This window comes from Bicyclus anynana, chromosome 17, assembly GCF_947172395.1.
Source record: "Bicyclus anynana chromosome 17, ilBicAnyn1.1, whole genome shotgun sequence".
In the NCBI taxonomy this organism is placed as follows: domain Eukaryota; kingdom Metazoa; phylum Arthropoda; class Insecta; order Lepidoptera; family Nymphalidae; genus Bicyclus; species Bicyclus anynana.
Genome location: NC_069099.1, coordinates 14,726,177 through 14,744,163, shown reverse-complemented (window position 1 = coordinate 14,744,163; position 17,987 = coordinate 14,726,177). Strand labels below are relative to the sequence as shown.

The following is a 17,987-nucleotide window of genomic DNA, read 5'->3' as shown; positions in this document are numbered from 1 at the left end:
TACAGGAGCATCACTAGCTTCTTCTATAGTTAAATAACCAGCTTTCTTTGTCATATCTGTCTTCACGAAACCAGGATTTAATGAATTTACTGATATGTTACGTCCAATTTCCTTTTGTTGAACTCTTGTTAAAGCACTTACAGCGATTTTAGATATTTTGTATGCTAAAAGAGGCATTTCCTTAAAATCATCTTCTTTAAGAGTTCCATTCTTAACAGAGTCCAGAAACCAAATTACGAATGCCTCTATATCTTCTTTTTTAATATTTTCATTTGTAAGTCGATCAATCCAATAATTGTTTTCTAAACACGAAATATGGCCACTATCACTTGACATATTTATAACTCGGGCGTTATCCTTCAAAATTGGAAATATATACTTTTGAATAGTCAAAATACTGTAGTAGTTAGCATCAAGTACACGAACAGAATCTTCATAAGTAGTCTCTGTAAAATTGGCTGTAATAATAGCAGCGTTGTTAATAAGGATATCCAAGCCTCCATGCTTTTGTTTGAGGTGTTCTGCGAATGATTTTACGCTTAACTCATCTGTGACATCGAGTTGGTGAAAAAGAGGCTTATAACCTTCTTTGTTCAATCTTTCAATAGCTTCATTTCCTCTTTTGACATCTCTTGCCGTTAAATAAACATATTTTAAACCACGTTTGCATAATTCTCTGACTATACCAAAACCAATGCCTTTGTTTGAGCCTGTTACGACTGCAACTTTGTCTGTCATGTTGACAACTTAACTGATGTGCGTTTTGACGTTTTGTGAGTTTTATGCTGGCAAAATTAAGATAACGTAAGTAGAAATAAACACAGTAAAAGTTATCTTAAAACTAATTAGATCCTTACGTAATCGTAACAATAATGTGAACGAGAAAAATTATGTAATCAAGAGTCTAGACATAGTTTTTTGTAATACCTTTAATCGTTTCAGTGATCAAACAAAGCGAATGAAATAATGTAATCTTTATATAATACTCGTTTATCAATTTGGTTTAACCTAATTTATATACACAACATAAAAGTTATGTGTTAGTTTGCTCATATCTTAGAAACTGTTAACCTTAGTCTCAAATCTCTATAAACAAAAACCCAATTTTTTTTAATTTCATACAAGTGTAGACAACCTACCCACCTATTCATTTCTTTATAATATTAGTAAAGGACAGGATATTAATGGATATAACTATAGAACTAAAAATATTGTATCGCTGGATCGATTTTTATATAACTTTTTCTGCATATCGGGTAGGTCTGAGAATTGGCCGACGTCCATTTTTCATATATCTAAGTTATAAGGGTGGTGCACCCTAAAAGTTTCTAAGCCCTAAATATAATGTATAAGGCAAAATAAAGTTTGCCGGGTCAGCAATAGCTTTTGCACTGTGCCATTATTCCAAAAATAAAAAGGGAAATAAAATTCCAATTAATGCAATCCCCTTAGCTAATTATACAGTTATAATTAAATCTGCACTGCTTTGTTTCTAGTCTCAGCTAATCTTTCACAAAGCTTATTATAAAGTCAAAACGACAGCGCTGGGTTTAAGTGTTAAAAACTGCAAGGTTCTAATGCAAAATTCAATTTATATAAAATATTTACAAAAAGATGTTTGATTATAATAATATAACAAAGAAAAGACGATATTTTGCCAGGAAGTTGGCTTTAGAATCATTACATTATATTTCATTATGTCATTGTTTCTAGGATTAATTTAACAGAGATTACAAAAAAATAGCCCAATTATTTTTTTAAGATTTTAAAATATTATTTGAATTGATTGAAATATTATAACGACAATTGTTTGAAGTATCGGAAAAACACAATCCGCATGGGAGTTTTCTTTCACGCCAAATTTTTGGCGTTAGCAAAAACATACGGTGACATGCAATGTTATGTACTTATCTATATTTTAAAGAATAACCTACTATACTCATTTTATCTTCTAAAAAATGGTTACGCACGATGAAAATTTACATTGATCCTTTTGATTCTTTGATTCTTTGTTAATTTTCTTTTGATTCTTCTAAATATCTTTCAAGTAGTGCATAAGGGCAATATAGATTTTGCGCATTCGTGTCTGCCCAATCTTTTTCAGTTTTATCAAACCAGAAGTATTTTCCTTTGACAGATTGATCAATATCCAGAGCTAAGTAAACAGGAGCATCACTAGCTTCATCTATAGTTAAGTCACCAACGGTCTTCACCATATCAGTCTTCACGAAACCTGGATGTAAGGAATTTACTGATATGTCACGTTCAACTTCCTTTTGTTGAAGTCTTGTTAAAGCACATACAGCAATTTTAGATATTCTGTATGCCAAAAGAGGCATTTCTTGAAAATCTTCTTCCTTAAGAGTTCCATCTTTAACTGAATTTAAAAACCAAACCACGAATGCATCTATATCTTCTTGATTAATATCATCTTTTGTCAGTCGATTGATCCAGTAGGTATTTTTTAAATTAGTAATATGACCACAATTACTTGATATATTTACAACTCGAGCGTTGTTCTTCAATAACGGAAATATATACTTTTGAATAGTAAGTATACTGTAGTAGTTAGCATTAAGCACTTGTACTGAATCTTCATAAGTTGTTTCTGTGAAATTTGCTGTAGCGATAGCAGCGTTGTTAATAAGGATATCCAAGCCTGCATGATTTTGTTTGAGATGTTCTGCGAATGATTTAACACTTTGCTCATCTGTGACATCGAGTTGGTAAAAAAGTGGCTTATAACCTTCTTTACTTAATATTGCAATAGCTTCTTTTCCCCTTTGTACATTTCTTGCTGTTAAATAAACATTTCCTATGCCACGTTTGCACAATGCTCTCACTATACCAAATCCTATGCCTTTATTTGAGCCTGTCACAACAGCTACTTTATCAGCCATGTTCAAAATTTAACTAACGATATTTTTACCGATTTATGAATTTTATTTGACTGATAAGACAGTGTATTGAACAATAATTTGTTGGGCTGATTTCCTTATCTAAGTAAACAATTAAAAGTTATCTCAAAATAGTATATTGAAATAACATTAGATAGCTACAAGAGTGAGATACTGAATTAAATACCACAGAAACGTGTAAACTTCAATTTTAATAAATTAAATTGCATAGTAGATGTCTTATCACTCTATCATTATAGGTGTAGATGCACAAATCATATATACTAAGAAGAGTGAAGAGTTTGTTTGGTTGAACGCGCTAATCTCAGGAACTAGTAGTCCGATTTAAAAATTTTTTGTGTTAGATAGCCCATTTATCGAGGAAGGTTATATGCTATTTATACGAAAATGAGAATCACGCGGGTGAAACCGCATGGCGTCAGCTAGTAAGGTATATTATGGGCACTGACGCTGGAAGGGAAATTCACATCTTTAAGGGCCCATGTACAAAATATTCATTCAGGGCTACACTGATATGTGATGTTGTATGTTTTTTATGTGATATTCTTTATCTATTCTACAAAAGTCGTTTGTTAATTTAAACTCAGTAGGCTTTGAAAGTACAGGGCCAATTTGAGAAATTCGTTCACCCTTAGAATTCAACATTATCCCTGATGAACCACGGCAACGGCAACTACACGGGTGAAATCGCGGAGCATATGCTAGTATTTTATAAGGTTTGTATATATGCTAGTATTTTATAAGGTTGGTTTGTTTAACAAATAAATAATTTTACAACCTTATAGCTGACATTTGATATTAGTTTGAAATAAAATATTGTATTTCTTAATCATTGTATATTATTTTAATTGTATAATTAATTTATTCGATTGAAAATAATTATAAAAAAATTTAATAGTGCAGAAAGAAGAATAAGCAAGGCAAGCGCGCTCCAACCTAGACCTCATCACTGCTTTCCACCAGGCATGATTGTAGTCAAGCGCAAGTCTATTAATAACAATAAATAATATATGAGAACAATAAATTATTGAAACTTCTGTCTGTTACCGAAATACCTAGCTTTCTAGCAACCGAAATAGACGTAACAAAAGAGCTTGTACCCAATTCTTTATATAAATAATTTTGTTTTTACCACTCCTTACAGATGTATAACGTGGAGAGCAACATTAGCGGTACTAATTGTCGCGTTGACTAGCATTATCACCTGAGTCAGTGAGGCGATAGATGTTGATAAGTTGATAAACATAGCATATTCGGCCGACAAAATTGATAACGCGTACTATGTGTAGGTACTTAATAAAATACTATTTGGTAGGAATATATTTATTACTGTTTCAGTAGAAACACTATTTTATTATTTTTATAAAAACACGGCTGAAACCTATGTGATACAACGTCGGAGTATGCTTTACTAGTTTCAAACCCGTACGGGATCCTTAGTCATGAGCTGGTTATTGCAACGTGGCACGAGTTTTAGCCGTGTTTTATAATAAATTGATATGAATAGCACTCACGATAGTTTAATTTCTAAAGCACTATTTTGTATAACACATTTTATTATTATATAATAAAGAAATTTTTATGTGATGAATTTGCTTACTCAACTACGGCAAAGTGAAGTGAAGGGTTATGATTTTCAATATTCTGAATGAATCTTTATGATCTACGTTCACCATTTATCTAATTTCATGTAATCAGCTAATCATAATTGTTATTTTTGTCCCAGTTATTTATTTAGTTCTTTTTATCAGTTAATAAATTCAAAACAGAAGGACATAACTTTAGATTCCAATCTGCCCAATCTTTTTCGGTTTTATCACACCAGAAAAATTTCCCTTTTACAGATTGATCGATATCTAGAGCTAAGTACACAGGAACATCACTAGCTTGGTCTGTAGTTAAGTTACCAGCAGACTTGGTCATATCAGTCTTGACGAAACCTGGATGTAAGGAATTCACTGAAATATTTCGTCCAACATCCCTTTGTTGCACTCTTGTTAAAGCACACATAGCTATTTTAGATACTTTATACGCTAAAATAGATATTTCCTCAAAATCGTCTTCATTAATAGTACCTTTTTTAACAGATTCCAAAAACCAATCAACAAATGCATCTACGTCTTGTTGCGTAATATCTTCTTTTGTGAGACGATTGATCCAATAAGTATTTTTGAGATTAGAAATATGACCAACAACACTTGATATGTTTATAACTCGCGCGTTGTTCTTCAAAATGGGGAATATATATTTTTGAATATTAAGGATGCTGTAGTAGTTGGCGTCAAGCACACGTACTGAATCTTCATACGTAACGTCTACATAACTTGCTGTTGCAACTGCTGCGTTATTAATTAGAATATCCAAGCCTCCATGTTTTTGTGTTAAATGTTCTGCAAAACTTTTTACACTGAGCTCATCTGTGACATCGAGCTGATGAAATAAGGGCTTTAAACCTTCTTTGTTCAATTTCTCAACAGCTTCTTTTCCTCTTTGTAAGTCTCTTGCTGTTAGATAAACATACCCGATCCCACGTTTGCACAACTCTTGGACTGTAGCAAATCCTATGCCTTTGTTTGAGCCAGTCACGACCGCTACCTTTTCAGCCATGGTTGAAACCTAACTATCGGTTACATTGAATTTTGTGAGTTTTTATTCCAATTAAATGGAGATAAGAAATGTACAAAACAAGCAGAGCTAAGGTTATCATCAATATGTCAAGATTGATTACAATAGATACAAAAAAAGATTACGACTTTACTTATCACGATAACTATTCAATAATGTGAAAACCTTAACAGAAACTCATGACAGAATTTTTTGTTTGTAAGTTATTGTATATACCTACAAATTAAAATTTTTGAAGTATATTTAATTTACTTAGTTATTTTTACCAGTTATTAAATTCTTCACAGTAGGACATAACTTTAGATTCCAATCTGCCCAATCTTTTTCGGTTTTATCAAACCAAAATAATTTTCCTTTTACAGATTGATCTATATCTAGAGCTAAGTACACAGGAGCATCGCTAGCTTGGTCTACAGTCAAGTCACCAGCACCCTTGGTCATTTCAGATTTTACGAAACCTGGATGTAAAGAATTCACTGATATACCACGCCCTATTTCTCTTTGTTGAGCTCTTGTTAAAGCACATATAGCAATTTTAGATACCTTATATGCAATAACAATCATTTCCTCAAAATCGTCTTCACTTACAGTTCCTTTTTTAACAGAATCCAAAAACCAATCCGCGAATGCATTTACGTCTTCTTGCGTAATATCTTCTTTTGTGAGCCGTTTGATCCAGTAGGTATTTTTTAAATTGGAAATATGACCACCATCACTTGTTACGTTTATAACTCGAGCGTTGTCCTTTAGTATTGGAAATATATACTTTTGAATAGTTACGAGGCTATAGTAGTTTGTATTAAGAACGCGAACTGAATCTTCCAAAGTGATGTCTACATAACTTGCTGTCCCGACTGCAGCATTGTTTATTAGAATATCCAATCCATCGTGCTTTTCTTTCAGATGCTCTGCAAACTTTTTTACACTCTGCTCATCTGTTACATCAAGTAGGTGAAACAAGGGCTTATAGCCTTCTTTGTTTAATTTTTCAACAGCATCATTTCCACTCTGTAAATCTCTTGCGGTGAGATACACATTTCCAACACCTCGTTTGCACAATTCTCGGACTGTACTAAACCCTATGCCTCTGTTTGAACCAGTTACGACGGCTACTTTGTCAGCCATGTTTTAAATTTTAATGATAGATGTTTGGCGATTTGTGTTGTTTTATTCTATTGATACGTTTCAGTTGAGATAAACAATGAAGTGAGCTGAAGGTATCTTAACTTATATCAAGATGTTACGATTTTATCAAGATTAAGATATAAGATGAAGATTATGATTTTGCTTATCATCATTACTTTGCAGTGATATAAAAATTGTAATAAACGTTATGATGCTGCAAAATCATAGCTAACATAAAAGTTCATTTGAATATCACCTTAATTAATGTATGCATTAGATATATAGATAGATTTAGCAGAGCCTAGAAACTTTTCTTAAGTATATTACTCAAGACACAGTACAAAATGCAAGTATTATAATAAAACGGCTTGATGAGAGTCGGACTTGAACATTTACGGTTCTTAAAAAGTAAAAATTCTTATATTAGCATTCCACAAAGATGCCGGGTCAATCTCTTACCAAAGAGAGAAACGCCCACAAGATTCCGAGATCTGTGACTAGTAAGGGGTTTCCTGAGGAAAAGCGTCTTTAGAATGACGTACGGAATCCTAAAAAGAACAAAAACCATGTATCTGTTCATGATAATCTCCAGAACTACTAAGGATGTAGTCACGTGGTTTTCACAGATCGATTAAGCTTATCTTGGCAATACTTCTATTCTTATTATCAATGTAACAGATAATAATGAACTTAGGGAAATCACGTATCCGATAAACAATATAGGTACTACACAAACGTTATCATGGAAGTTCGTTTTCGTATTTATTTATTACCTAGAACCATGGATTTTACTGGGATGAAAAGTAGCGTGCGTGCAACTGTCGATTAAGGCTTCACAGTGAGAAGTCTCCTCATAATACGCGCCATCTTAAAAATTACTGCCTTCTGTATCTGACATTCAGAGGATCCTTGGGTACTTCGGTCACATTGCCAGGAGAGAAGAAGATAACTTAGAGTAACTTGTTATCACTGGCAAAGTTGAAGGGAAGAGACCTCGAGGACGTAGCCTGATGCGTTGGTCAGATCAAATCCGCACCACTATCGATACAAAAGCACACGAAGCTCTACAAGTCGCGGGAAAAAGCCAAAAACATCGTGCGGGAAAAAGTCGTGAATGTATGATAGGTCACGATCCTCAGTTACGAGGAACACGACGCGAAGAGAGTATCCGAAATTTGTTCCAACAGATAAGCGAAAGCATCTTAAGGTGTTCGTCGATGCTTTTGCTATAAATTAAATTCAAAATATATTTATTTCAACAAATGCATAACCACGCTTGACACAACAATCCAAATATAATTAACACCTGCCATCCGTCGCGAGTGATATTAAGTTTAGTTAAGAAGCTTTCGCTTAACTGTCGGATCAAGGGTCGGATACAGAAGGCAGTGATTCTTGAGACGACGCGTATTGTGAGGAGGTACGAGTACTGTTCTCTGGAACCTTGACCCGGTCGCTCAAATGTCACGCAACGGGGGTTGAATTATATGTTTATTTTTGTAAATTTTTATTTTGTATTTTATTAACATTATTAAAAATTAAAAAAAGACTAATAAATGAATTGAGATGAGATTGAGAAAGAGAATTAAAAGAAATCGTTCGGTTCTAGTAGAGAAATGTTTTAAGTTTTCAGGTACTGACGCTGACCTATTACCTCAAAATCAATAAGGTCATGAACGTTTTATCGTATTATCATCATCATCATATTATTATCACCCACTGCAGGACATAGGCACATATCAGAACCTCTCAGAATGAGAGAGGTTAGGCTAATAGTCCACCACGATGAATTACATAGAATGCACATAACTGAAAAATTGGAGGTGCAAGCATGGAACGGATTCGAACCTACGCCCTCTGAATCAAAGGCACTCTGGTTACCTGATTATTGTCTCTATGCAATAATTCGCTGATAACAGGATGAAAACAGCCGGGTACAATATGCCTGAGAGCTGATAAAATTGAACAATGGGCTTAAAAAACCAAGACTTATTTTTAAGTACCTTTATTATATTTATACCCTATATTACATTTATATGGGCCGATGACATCAAAGCCGTGGCAGGTGGTACATGGACAAGAACTGCACAGGATAGAGAAAAATGGAGAAAGTTGTAGGAGGCCTTTGCCAACAGTGGCATACAGACAGACAGAGGGATATTGATGCAAAACAAATAATTAAGTGTGTAATAGAGTGTAAGGAATTAAATATAATATGTCGCCGGGGAAGCTTGGCTCACTGAAGGCTCTATGGCCTCAGACCTAATAGTTGTCATGTTTGCTCTGTGGTTATTTCGAATCGACTTGTTATCTAGTGGTCTGATCATTTTGCAGTCGAAATACTATTCCGTTTTGATTTAATTAATAATTAGTCTCTCAAGTAATGATGACAGTTGACAGCAGTAGAAAAGAAACTCTTTAGGTTCTGTGTTGAGATTTTGCTGTCGTAATGATCAGCAAAATCTACGTTAATTAATTTAATAAATTTAGAATCAAGTTTTCATGTAATTAGGTTTTGATTATTTACTCTTGAATTAATTAAGATTGTAAAACGATACCACCATAACGAACGTGGCGGCGATCGACCAATAGGAAATTATCACGTAACTCTCATCCAATGGCATCGTGTCCCAAATGGCGCGTACGCGTGTACCGTCACTGTGTATTCACTCTAGTGAGGCATCCTGCCTCCGTCTGTCTCCGTAGTCTGCTGATTTAGTAATTCAGTTCTAATCGCGTTTTTAAGATGGAATAATCGTCTTCTACTTGTTAAGTATAGTGAAATAGTGAAATGTTAAGTAGTGTTAATAAGAAAAGGAAAGTGATTAGTGACTTGGGCTATTAATTGGTTCAATTCTTTGTTGAGCAGCTTGAGGCGTCATGCTGCTTGTCGCGTTAGTGATTTTGTTCGATAATGTTTCGTGATGAAGTAATTATTGATCTTAAATTGTTTACTGTGGGCATGGAGAGCATGTCGGGCAGGGTTGGTGAGTGTTTACTAGTATTAAAAGGCGCCTTTAAACCACACCCAATGGTCACAAGTCCTGGGACTTGCTCGATGTACTTCCTCTACCACAACTACCAGGGTAAAATAGTAAAATTAAGAGTAGTATTGTGTAAGCGATTAGTGTGGTTAAGCATAGCATACCTATTGTAATTGGCAGAGCCGATGACCAAGGTTAGGTCAGTGGTTCTGTCCATATTTTTATTAATGAATTTACGATTTCTACGACATCAGAAGTGGTATCGCTCCAGCGATCCCTTTCTGCCGGTCAATCTGTACCAAATCCTGACATTGACAATGAAAGTGCAACTTAATTTGTAATTTGTGAAATCCCTGATGAAATTAATTTTATTTGATAACTACCCTCAGTTTTTCTTGTGGTAACTAAGTTGGACTTAAAACCGTAAAATAGTTTTGACAATTTAATATTGATGCGTCATTGAGTTGAATCGGCAATGGTTGCCGTGATGCCCGTGTCGCCATATCGCATCCAAATAAATAATGTAATAACGTAAAAGACAAAGAGAAAAAGAAAAAAGAAAAAGAAAAAGAGAAAAAAAAAAAGAAAATTTGAGAAATGTTCATTACGTTGCAATCTGTATTACTTTTAAGATTTATCGTTTGCAAACGTTATGCGTTTGCGAGTCAAGTACTTTTAGTTAAAAACCGCGACGGTTTGAGCCGAGTGTGCGAATCTTTTACCGATAATTTCAAAATAGATATTGCGTTTACGTGGCGTACGGCATTTTCCTTAGTTAGATTGCGTCTCTTACTTTTCATTTAATTCAGATTGTACCAAGGGTTTACTTTAAGAACTTCTCCGCCTCTTTACATCCCCAAAATAAATTATTGATGATGGAAGACAATTCCTCAGAAGCTTCCAAGACTTATTGTGACAGGCATTGCAACGAACTACACATAGTGACTCCAGGTAACGAAATACTATCTTTGGTTATTTGCAATGCTCTTTTTACTGTAAAGTACATACAATATTTGGTATAGCTTCGTTAACACTTCTTGTATAGTCAAAATTGTGTAGTACCTAAACTTCTTAATCTAGTTAACTTTGACAGTAGGGTCATCGATATAGAAGCCCTGCATGTTTACATCCAAAGTAGAATGGCCGAGGCGGTGGTAAAAAAAAAAAAAAACCACTATTAGTAAGTACACTACTTGGTTTTAATTAAAAACAACCAAACGTCGCTTCACCTTTGTTTAGCAATCCTTATAGTGAAGTACACAGAGTGCTCAAGAGCGGTATCTGGTCGTCATTGGAGGCCTTGCAGGGTAACAGATAACCAATTGAGGCGACCTGCTCGCCCTGGTGATCTTCTGGCGGCCGTACCGCCTCTGGTATCAACGGTGTCAAACGTGTAACGCCACTACAGCCGCGCAGCCCGCTACTACTTCTGCAGTCGTTTCAGCCTGCTGCTATTGCGACCGCTGGAGCTGGCGTGCTGCCTGTGTCGTCTACTACATCGACCACTGCGTGGACTATTTATTCCCGGTGAATATAGTTTCAATTATTTTAACATTTACACAAACATCATCACAAACACTTTAAAAGAAAGAGTAATGAGAATACTTATAATTTTACTTATTGGCGGCGTGGAGTCGTTTATAACTAATAAAAGATGCCATGTGGCACTCAAAGGACACAGCATCGACCTTCCCAAACTCCCCTGTAGCCTTCTACGTGGATCTATCTCACCTGATTCCCTACCTATACTACACACCACGTTATAACTGTATTCATATGAAAATTATGAGCAGTGTCTACGTGTACACTTAAAACACAACATACTTACTTATTTTATAATTATAATATTTACCTGTTGTCGCGTGGAGCGAGCAGTGTCAATATAAATTATTATTATCTGTTGTCGCGTGGAGCGAGCAGTGTACATATGAATCATTATCTGTTGTCGCGTGTAGCAAGCAGTGTCAATATGAACTTATAAATATTCTCTTTCTCAACATTCATAGCAAGTTTGTGTTGTCACACGTCTTATAGTTCAGCCTTGTCACGTTCAGCCAAGATAACTAAACGTTTTAATTTTAGATACTGAAGTTAAGCCTTGTTTAAGGTAACTAACTATTCGAAAAACACAAGTTTCTAGATTCAAACAAAGCCTAGGTTAATTGTGAAAGTACCTAGCTTCAGAATTTTTTTTTTTATTTACAGAAAAGAACTGGAGGCGCTGCAGAGCACGCACCGCACGTCAGTATGGCCGTGTCGCCGGGGAAGCTTGGCTCACTGAAGGCTCTATGGCCTCAGACCTAATAGTTGTCATGTTTGCTCTGTGGTTATTTCGAATCGACTTGTTATCTAGTGGTCTGATCATTTTGCAGTCGAAATACTATTCCGTTTTGATTTAATTAATAATTAGTCTCTCAAGTAATGATGACAGTTGACAGCAGTAGAAAAGAAACTCTTTAGGTTCTGTGTTGAGATTTTGCTGTCGTAATGATCAGCAAAATCTACGTTAATTAATTTAATAAATTTAGAATCAAGTTTTCATGTAATTAGGTTTTGATTATTTACTCTTGAATTAATTAAGATTGTAAAACGATACCACCATAACGAACGTGGCGGCGATCGACCAATAGGAAATTATCACGTAACTCTCATCCAATGGCATCGTGTCCCAAATGGCGCGTACGCGTGTACCGTCACTGTGTATTCACTCTAGTGAGGCATCCTGCCTCCGTCTGTCTCCGTAGTCTGCTGATTTAGTAATTCAGTTCTAATCGCGTTTTTAAGATGGAATAATCGTCTTCTACTTGTTAAGTATAGTGAAATAGTGAAATGTTAAGTAGTGTTAATAAGAAAAGGAAAGTGATTAGTGACTTGGGCTATTAATTGGTTCAATTCTTTGTTGAGCAGCTTGAGGCGTCATGCTGCTTGTCGCGTTAGTGATTTTGTTCGATAATGTTTCGTGATGAAGTAATTATTGATCTTAAATTGTTTACTGTGGGCATGGAGAGCATGTCGGGCAGGGTTGGTGAGTGTTTACTAGTATTAAAAGGCGCCTTTAAACCACACCCAATGGTCACAAGTCCTGGGACTTGCTCGATGTACTTCCTCTACCACAACTACCAGGGTAAAATAGTAAAATTAAGAGTAGTATTGTGTAAGCGATTAGTGTGGTTAAGCATAGCATACCTATTGTAATTGGCAGAGCCGATGACCAAGGTTAGGTCAGTGGTTCTGTCCATATTTTTATTAATGAATCTACGCATTTCTACGACAAATATATAAGTAAAAAAATTACAAAAATAGAATAATTAAGATAGATAATAATACTGTCTGAATAAAAGGCTTTTATTATATTATTATTATATATTATACATATACATTATATATTATACATATTAGTCCTAAAATGCTTATCATAACGGTGATTTGTTTACCGGCTCTGTTTTATATTTGGATATTTTTTGCAATTAATAAATTTTTAATGCAAGGAAATAATTTTTGATTCCAATCAGCCCAATCTTTTTCCGTTTTGTCAAACCAAAAGTATTTTCCTTTTACAGATTGATCAATGTCTAGAGCTAAGTATACAGGAGAATCACTGTCTTCGTCTTTAGGTGAGCCGCCACCAGAATCTGGATGTAAGGAGTTCACTGATATACCCCGCCCAACTACTCGTTGTTGAACTCTTGTAAGAGCACATACAGCAATTTTAGATATTCTGTATGCTAAAATATACATTTCCTCGAAATCATCTTCGTTAAGAGTTCCATTTTTGACAGAATTGAAAAACCAATACACAAATTCATCTATGTCTTCTTGTGTGATATCTTCTTTTGTGAGACGATTTACCCAGTACATATTTTTGAGGTTAGAAATATGACCACATTCGCTTGTTATATTTATGACTCGAGCGTTGTCCTTGAGTATTGGAAATATATACTTTTGAATAGTTAAGAGGCTAAAGTAGTTGATATCAAGTACACGTACTGAATCTTCATATGTGGTGTCTACTAAACTTGCGGTTCTGACTGATGCGTTGTTTATAAGAATATCCAAGCCTCCATGCTTTTCTTTAAGGTGTTCCGCAAACTTTTTTACACTGTACTCATCTGTGACATTGAGTTCGTAAAAAAGGGGATTGAAACCTTCTTTATTTAATTTTTCAACAGCTTCTTTTCCTTTCTCTAATTCTGTTGCTGTGAGATAAACATATCCAATACCACGTTTGCATAATTTTCTGACAGTATCAAATCCTATGCCTTTGTTTGAGTCTGTTACGACCGCTACTTTATCCGCCATGTTCGATATTTTACTGACTATTTTTTGATAAATTGTCCGTTTTTATGCTACTGATACGTTTTCATTGAGATAAGAATAAGTAAGCAAAGTTACGGTTATCGTAAAATGTATCAAAAAACCATATTAAAAGTGATTTTATCTTATTAAGAGGAAGATTACGATTTTACTTATCACCATTACTTTTCAACGATGTACAAACTCATGATGATGTTACAAAATCATCAATAACCTAAATAATTATTTATTAAAGAAGCGCATGACTTTAAGTCAGACTATACGTAAGGCAAAGGTACACCTTTCAATTTTATTCAGTCAGCTTAAACATTACTCTATTCACACGGTTAATTACTCAGGTTTACAGGTATCGAATACCAGTGAACCTGAGTAATTCATCCATCACTAAGCCAGCAGGCTAATTTTTATGACGTGACGTGACGTCACACATCAGAACAGATTCGGTATCATACATTTTGTATGGCAACGTTTACACTTACGTGTTGTGACATGTCGTGATGACTTCTGATGACGCATCAGCATACAAAATGTATGAAACCGATTCTGTTTTGATGCATCACAACACGACACGTTAGACAAATATAAATCCGGCTTTACTTTGACATATACTTGTATATGTTGATATATACGAAATTGACATTCTATGTAACAAATGCTATTCGATGCCTACTGAAACCCTTTGTGGATATCTATATATTTTGTGTTTATTAAACGCAAGCTTTTAGTAAAGTCTTATTATAGTGTCAATGAGTATTTAAATGAAAATGATAAAAAAGCTTGGTGTTAAACTTTATTATACGAATACGCTTAATTTTAAATAAGTTTGTAAAATAGTGATAAATAAAAAAAAATAAACCTTGGCTGAGTTTGTTGTGGGATCTTCTCGGACCAAGGCGCGTTTGGAACCCTCGTAACTTTAATTTTCAGTATTCAAATGATTATTATCACAATTATCTTAAGTTTAATATTATTACCTGACGTTTCGAAAGAGCTTGTAAACTAAGCCTATTCGAAATAAATGAATTTTACTTTTGACTTTTATATCGACAAAGATATAGATGAGTTGATTGACGTTTATTATATATTAGGTAGTTAATAAAGACTAAATAAGCGAATAGGCCAGTAGATTTTCTCCTTTATAGGTGAGGAGATTTGGAGGTTGGATCCACCCGTTGCTCTGATGTTAATTGGTATACTTAGTGTGACCATGTCTTACTCTGTAATGTTCATTATAACATCCTCTGTTATGATAATGGTTAGGACTGATGGCTTATCGTGCTTAAAGGTGAGTTCATAGTCGTTGTCCACTTTCTAACTAGCTACTGAGAATTTATTGGAAGAAAGAAAGGCAGGTGCTCACCATCCAAAGAAGCATAAGCCAACCGCGACTATTAAATGTATAATTTTTGTACTACGGTTTATGTATTTGTATGTATATTACATACAGGGTCACTATAAACGTATTATGATTCTTTTAAGGGGTGATAGTAGGGATCATTAGCTAAATAGAATTGGGTTACATAGGGCAGAAATGTACCGATTACGAAAAAAAGGCTTTTCTCTTTTTTAAGAAATGTAAGTTACTCTCAAAGAAATGTAAGAAACGTAACTCAATTCAATTTGATAGCTAATGACCCTTATGATCACCTTTTAAACGGATCGCTTTACGTTTCCAGTGACCATGTATATCCTACTAATATTATAAACGCGGAAGTTGGTATGGATGTTTACTACATTAAAAAATATATTCTACTTTTTGTTATTTTTCTGATTCGATTATATTCTAATTATAATGTACAAATACAGAGTAATAAACGAAATAAATAAAAAGTATAGACATGAAAAAATATTTATTTGGTAATAATATTGTACAAAGAGTTATTTTCTTCTGCGCAATTAAGATTCAATGTGATTTACCTATAACTTTTGTATTTTATTAACTTATCAACAGCTTAATAGATAGTAACTTTTAAAGAAGCATAATAGAAAACATGAAAGCTATGATGGTCAACCAGACTTCACTTATGTAACTAAAATACCACGTCGGTATTTTAAGGTTAAAATATTATGAACTAATTAACCTATTGTGACTTTTGCGGTACTTTATTTATTTAGCAATAAATTGCTAGCTAGTAAAATCCTTAGCGCGAGGGTGTAACTTTTGATTCGCATCTGCCCAATCTTTTTCAGTTTTATCAAACCAGAATAATTTTCCTTTTACAGATTGATCGATATCTAGAGCTAAGTACACAGGAGCATCACTAGCTTGATCTATAGTTAAGTCACCACCAGATTTGGTCATATCCGTCTTCACGAAACCTGGATGCAAGGAATTTACTGATATACCACGTCCTACTTCTCTTTGTTGAGCTCTTGTTAAAGCGCATACAGCAATTTTAGATATTTTATATGGTATAACAAATGGTTCTTCAAAATCATCCTTGTTAAGAGTTCCATTCTTAACAGAATTCAGAAACCAATCCACAAATGCATCTACATCTTCTTGCTTAATATCTTCTTTAGTGAGACGATTGATCCAGTAGGTATTTCTAAGATTCGAAATATGACCACAATCACTTGATATGTTTATAACTCGAGCGTTGTTCTTCAAAATAGGGAACATATACTTTTGTGTATTAAGGATGCTGTAGTAATTGGCATCAAGCACACGTACTGAATCTTCGTAAGTAACATCTACATAACTTGCCACTCCAACTGCTGCGTTATTTATAAGAATATCCAAGCCTCCATGCTCTTGTTTAAGGTGTTCTGCAAACTTTTTTACACTGAGCTCATCTGTGACATCGAGTTGATGAAAAAAGGGCTTATAACCTTCTTTCTTCAATTTCTCAACAGCTTCTTTCCCTCTTTGTAAATCTCTTGCTGTTAGATAAACATACCCAATACCACGTTTGCACAATTCTCGGACTGTACCAAATCCAATGCCTTTGTTAGAGCCCGTCACGACCGCTACTTTTTCAGCCATGTTTGGAAATTTACTGATTTTCGTTAAGAAATTTGTGAGTTTTTATTACACTTCAATTGAGATAAGAAAAATACTAAACAAGCAAAGCTAAAGTTATCCTAAAACGAATCAATATGTTAAGATTACAATAGATAAAACATAAAGATTACGATTATACTTATCACCATTACTTTTCAGTAATGTGAAAACCCAAATAAATAGAATTTGTTTTAAGTTGCACAGTAGTTGTTGGTTTGATAAAAAAATCTATAATTTAACTAAATCTTCTCTAGAATTAAATCGAATGTGCAGTTCTGTGTCCATAATAAAATATAAGTATAGGAATTGCGTGTATGCTTTTTCTTAACTCTCAATGTACGTATTTTCATGTTTTAGATATTTGTACCTCAAAAGTTAAAAACTAGCCCTAGGATTACTTCAACGACCTTCACCTATATATTTATTACCGAGATATGAAACACTTTTCATCCATAAAAAAGATAGGTGAAGGTTGTTTCTAATTCGGATCTTCTACTTTGATGTCAATCTTACTTTCAATCTTTATCGCGGTAAAGGTATCGCTATCGAGTTAAAATTAAAACCATATACTCAGGTCTACAATCCCTTAAAGCTATGAAAAAATATAACTTCTAAGTTGAAGTAAAGAAAGGATACGGCTATTTATGTCGCAAAAAAGTAATATATTTGTTTTATTCTTTACCAGTTAGCGCTTGATTGCAATCTCACCTATCTAAGTGACGATGCAATCTGAGATGGAAGCGGGCTAACTTGAATCCAGAACGCTAAATCGTTTGTCGGTATGGTGGTAACTAGCCACGGCCGAAGCCTCCCACCAGCCAGACCTGGACAAATTAAGAAAAACTCAATCTGCCCAGCCGGGGATCGAACCCAGGACCTCCGTTTTGTAAATCCACCGCGCATACCACTGCGCCACGGAGGCCGTCGATGGAATGGAATAGAATGGATGAAACGCATGTTATTAACGCATTTAGAGCAGAAGTATCTCATTTTAGAAAGTAAGTATTTTTGCCTAAT

At 34.5% G+C, this 17,987-nt stretch overlaps 2 protein-coding genes across 2 annotated transcripts; both read right to left on the bottom strand.

Moving 5' to 3' along the window:
• Positions 1–2,012: 2,012 nt before the first annotated feature.
• LOC112049400 (carbonyl reductase [NADPH] 3-like) lies at positions 2,013–2,900 on the bottom strand. The gene has a single exon (XM_024087275.2). The coding sequence runs from the start codon at positions 2,898–2,900 to the stop codon at positions 2,013–2,015; it is 888 nt and encodes a 295-aa protein (XP_023943043.2).
• Positions 2,901–16,091: 13,191 nt separating this feature from the next.
• LOC112049367 (carbonyl reductase [NADPH] 3-like) lies at positions 16,092–16,952 on the bottom strand. The gene has a single exon (XM_024087228.2). It carries the CDS (start codon positions 16,950–16,952, stop codon positions 16,092–16,094), a length of 861 nt encoding a protein of 286 aa, XP_023942996.2.
• Positions 16,953–17,987: the final 1,035 nt, after the last annotated feature.

Bases quoted from the DNA above. Each gene is read 5' to 3' on its own strand.
- LOC112049400 (XM_024087275.2), bottom strand. From the start codon at position 2,900: ATGGCTGATAAAGTAGCTGTTGTGACAGGCTCAAATAAAGGCATAGGA.
- LOC112049367 (XM_024087228.2), bottom strand. From the start codon at position 16,952: ATGGCTGAAAAAGTAGCGGTCGTGACGGGCTCTAACAAAGGCATTGGA.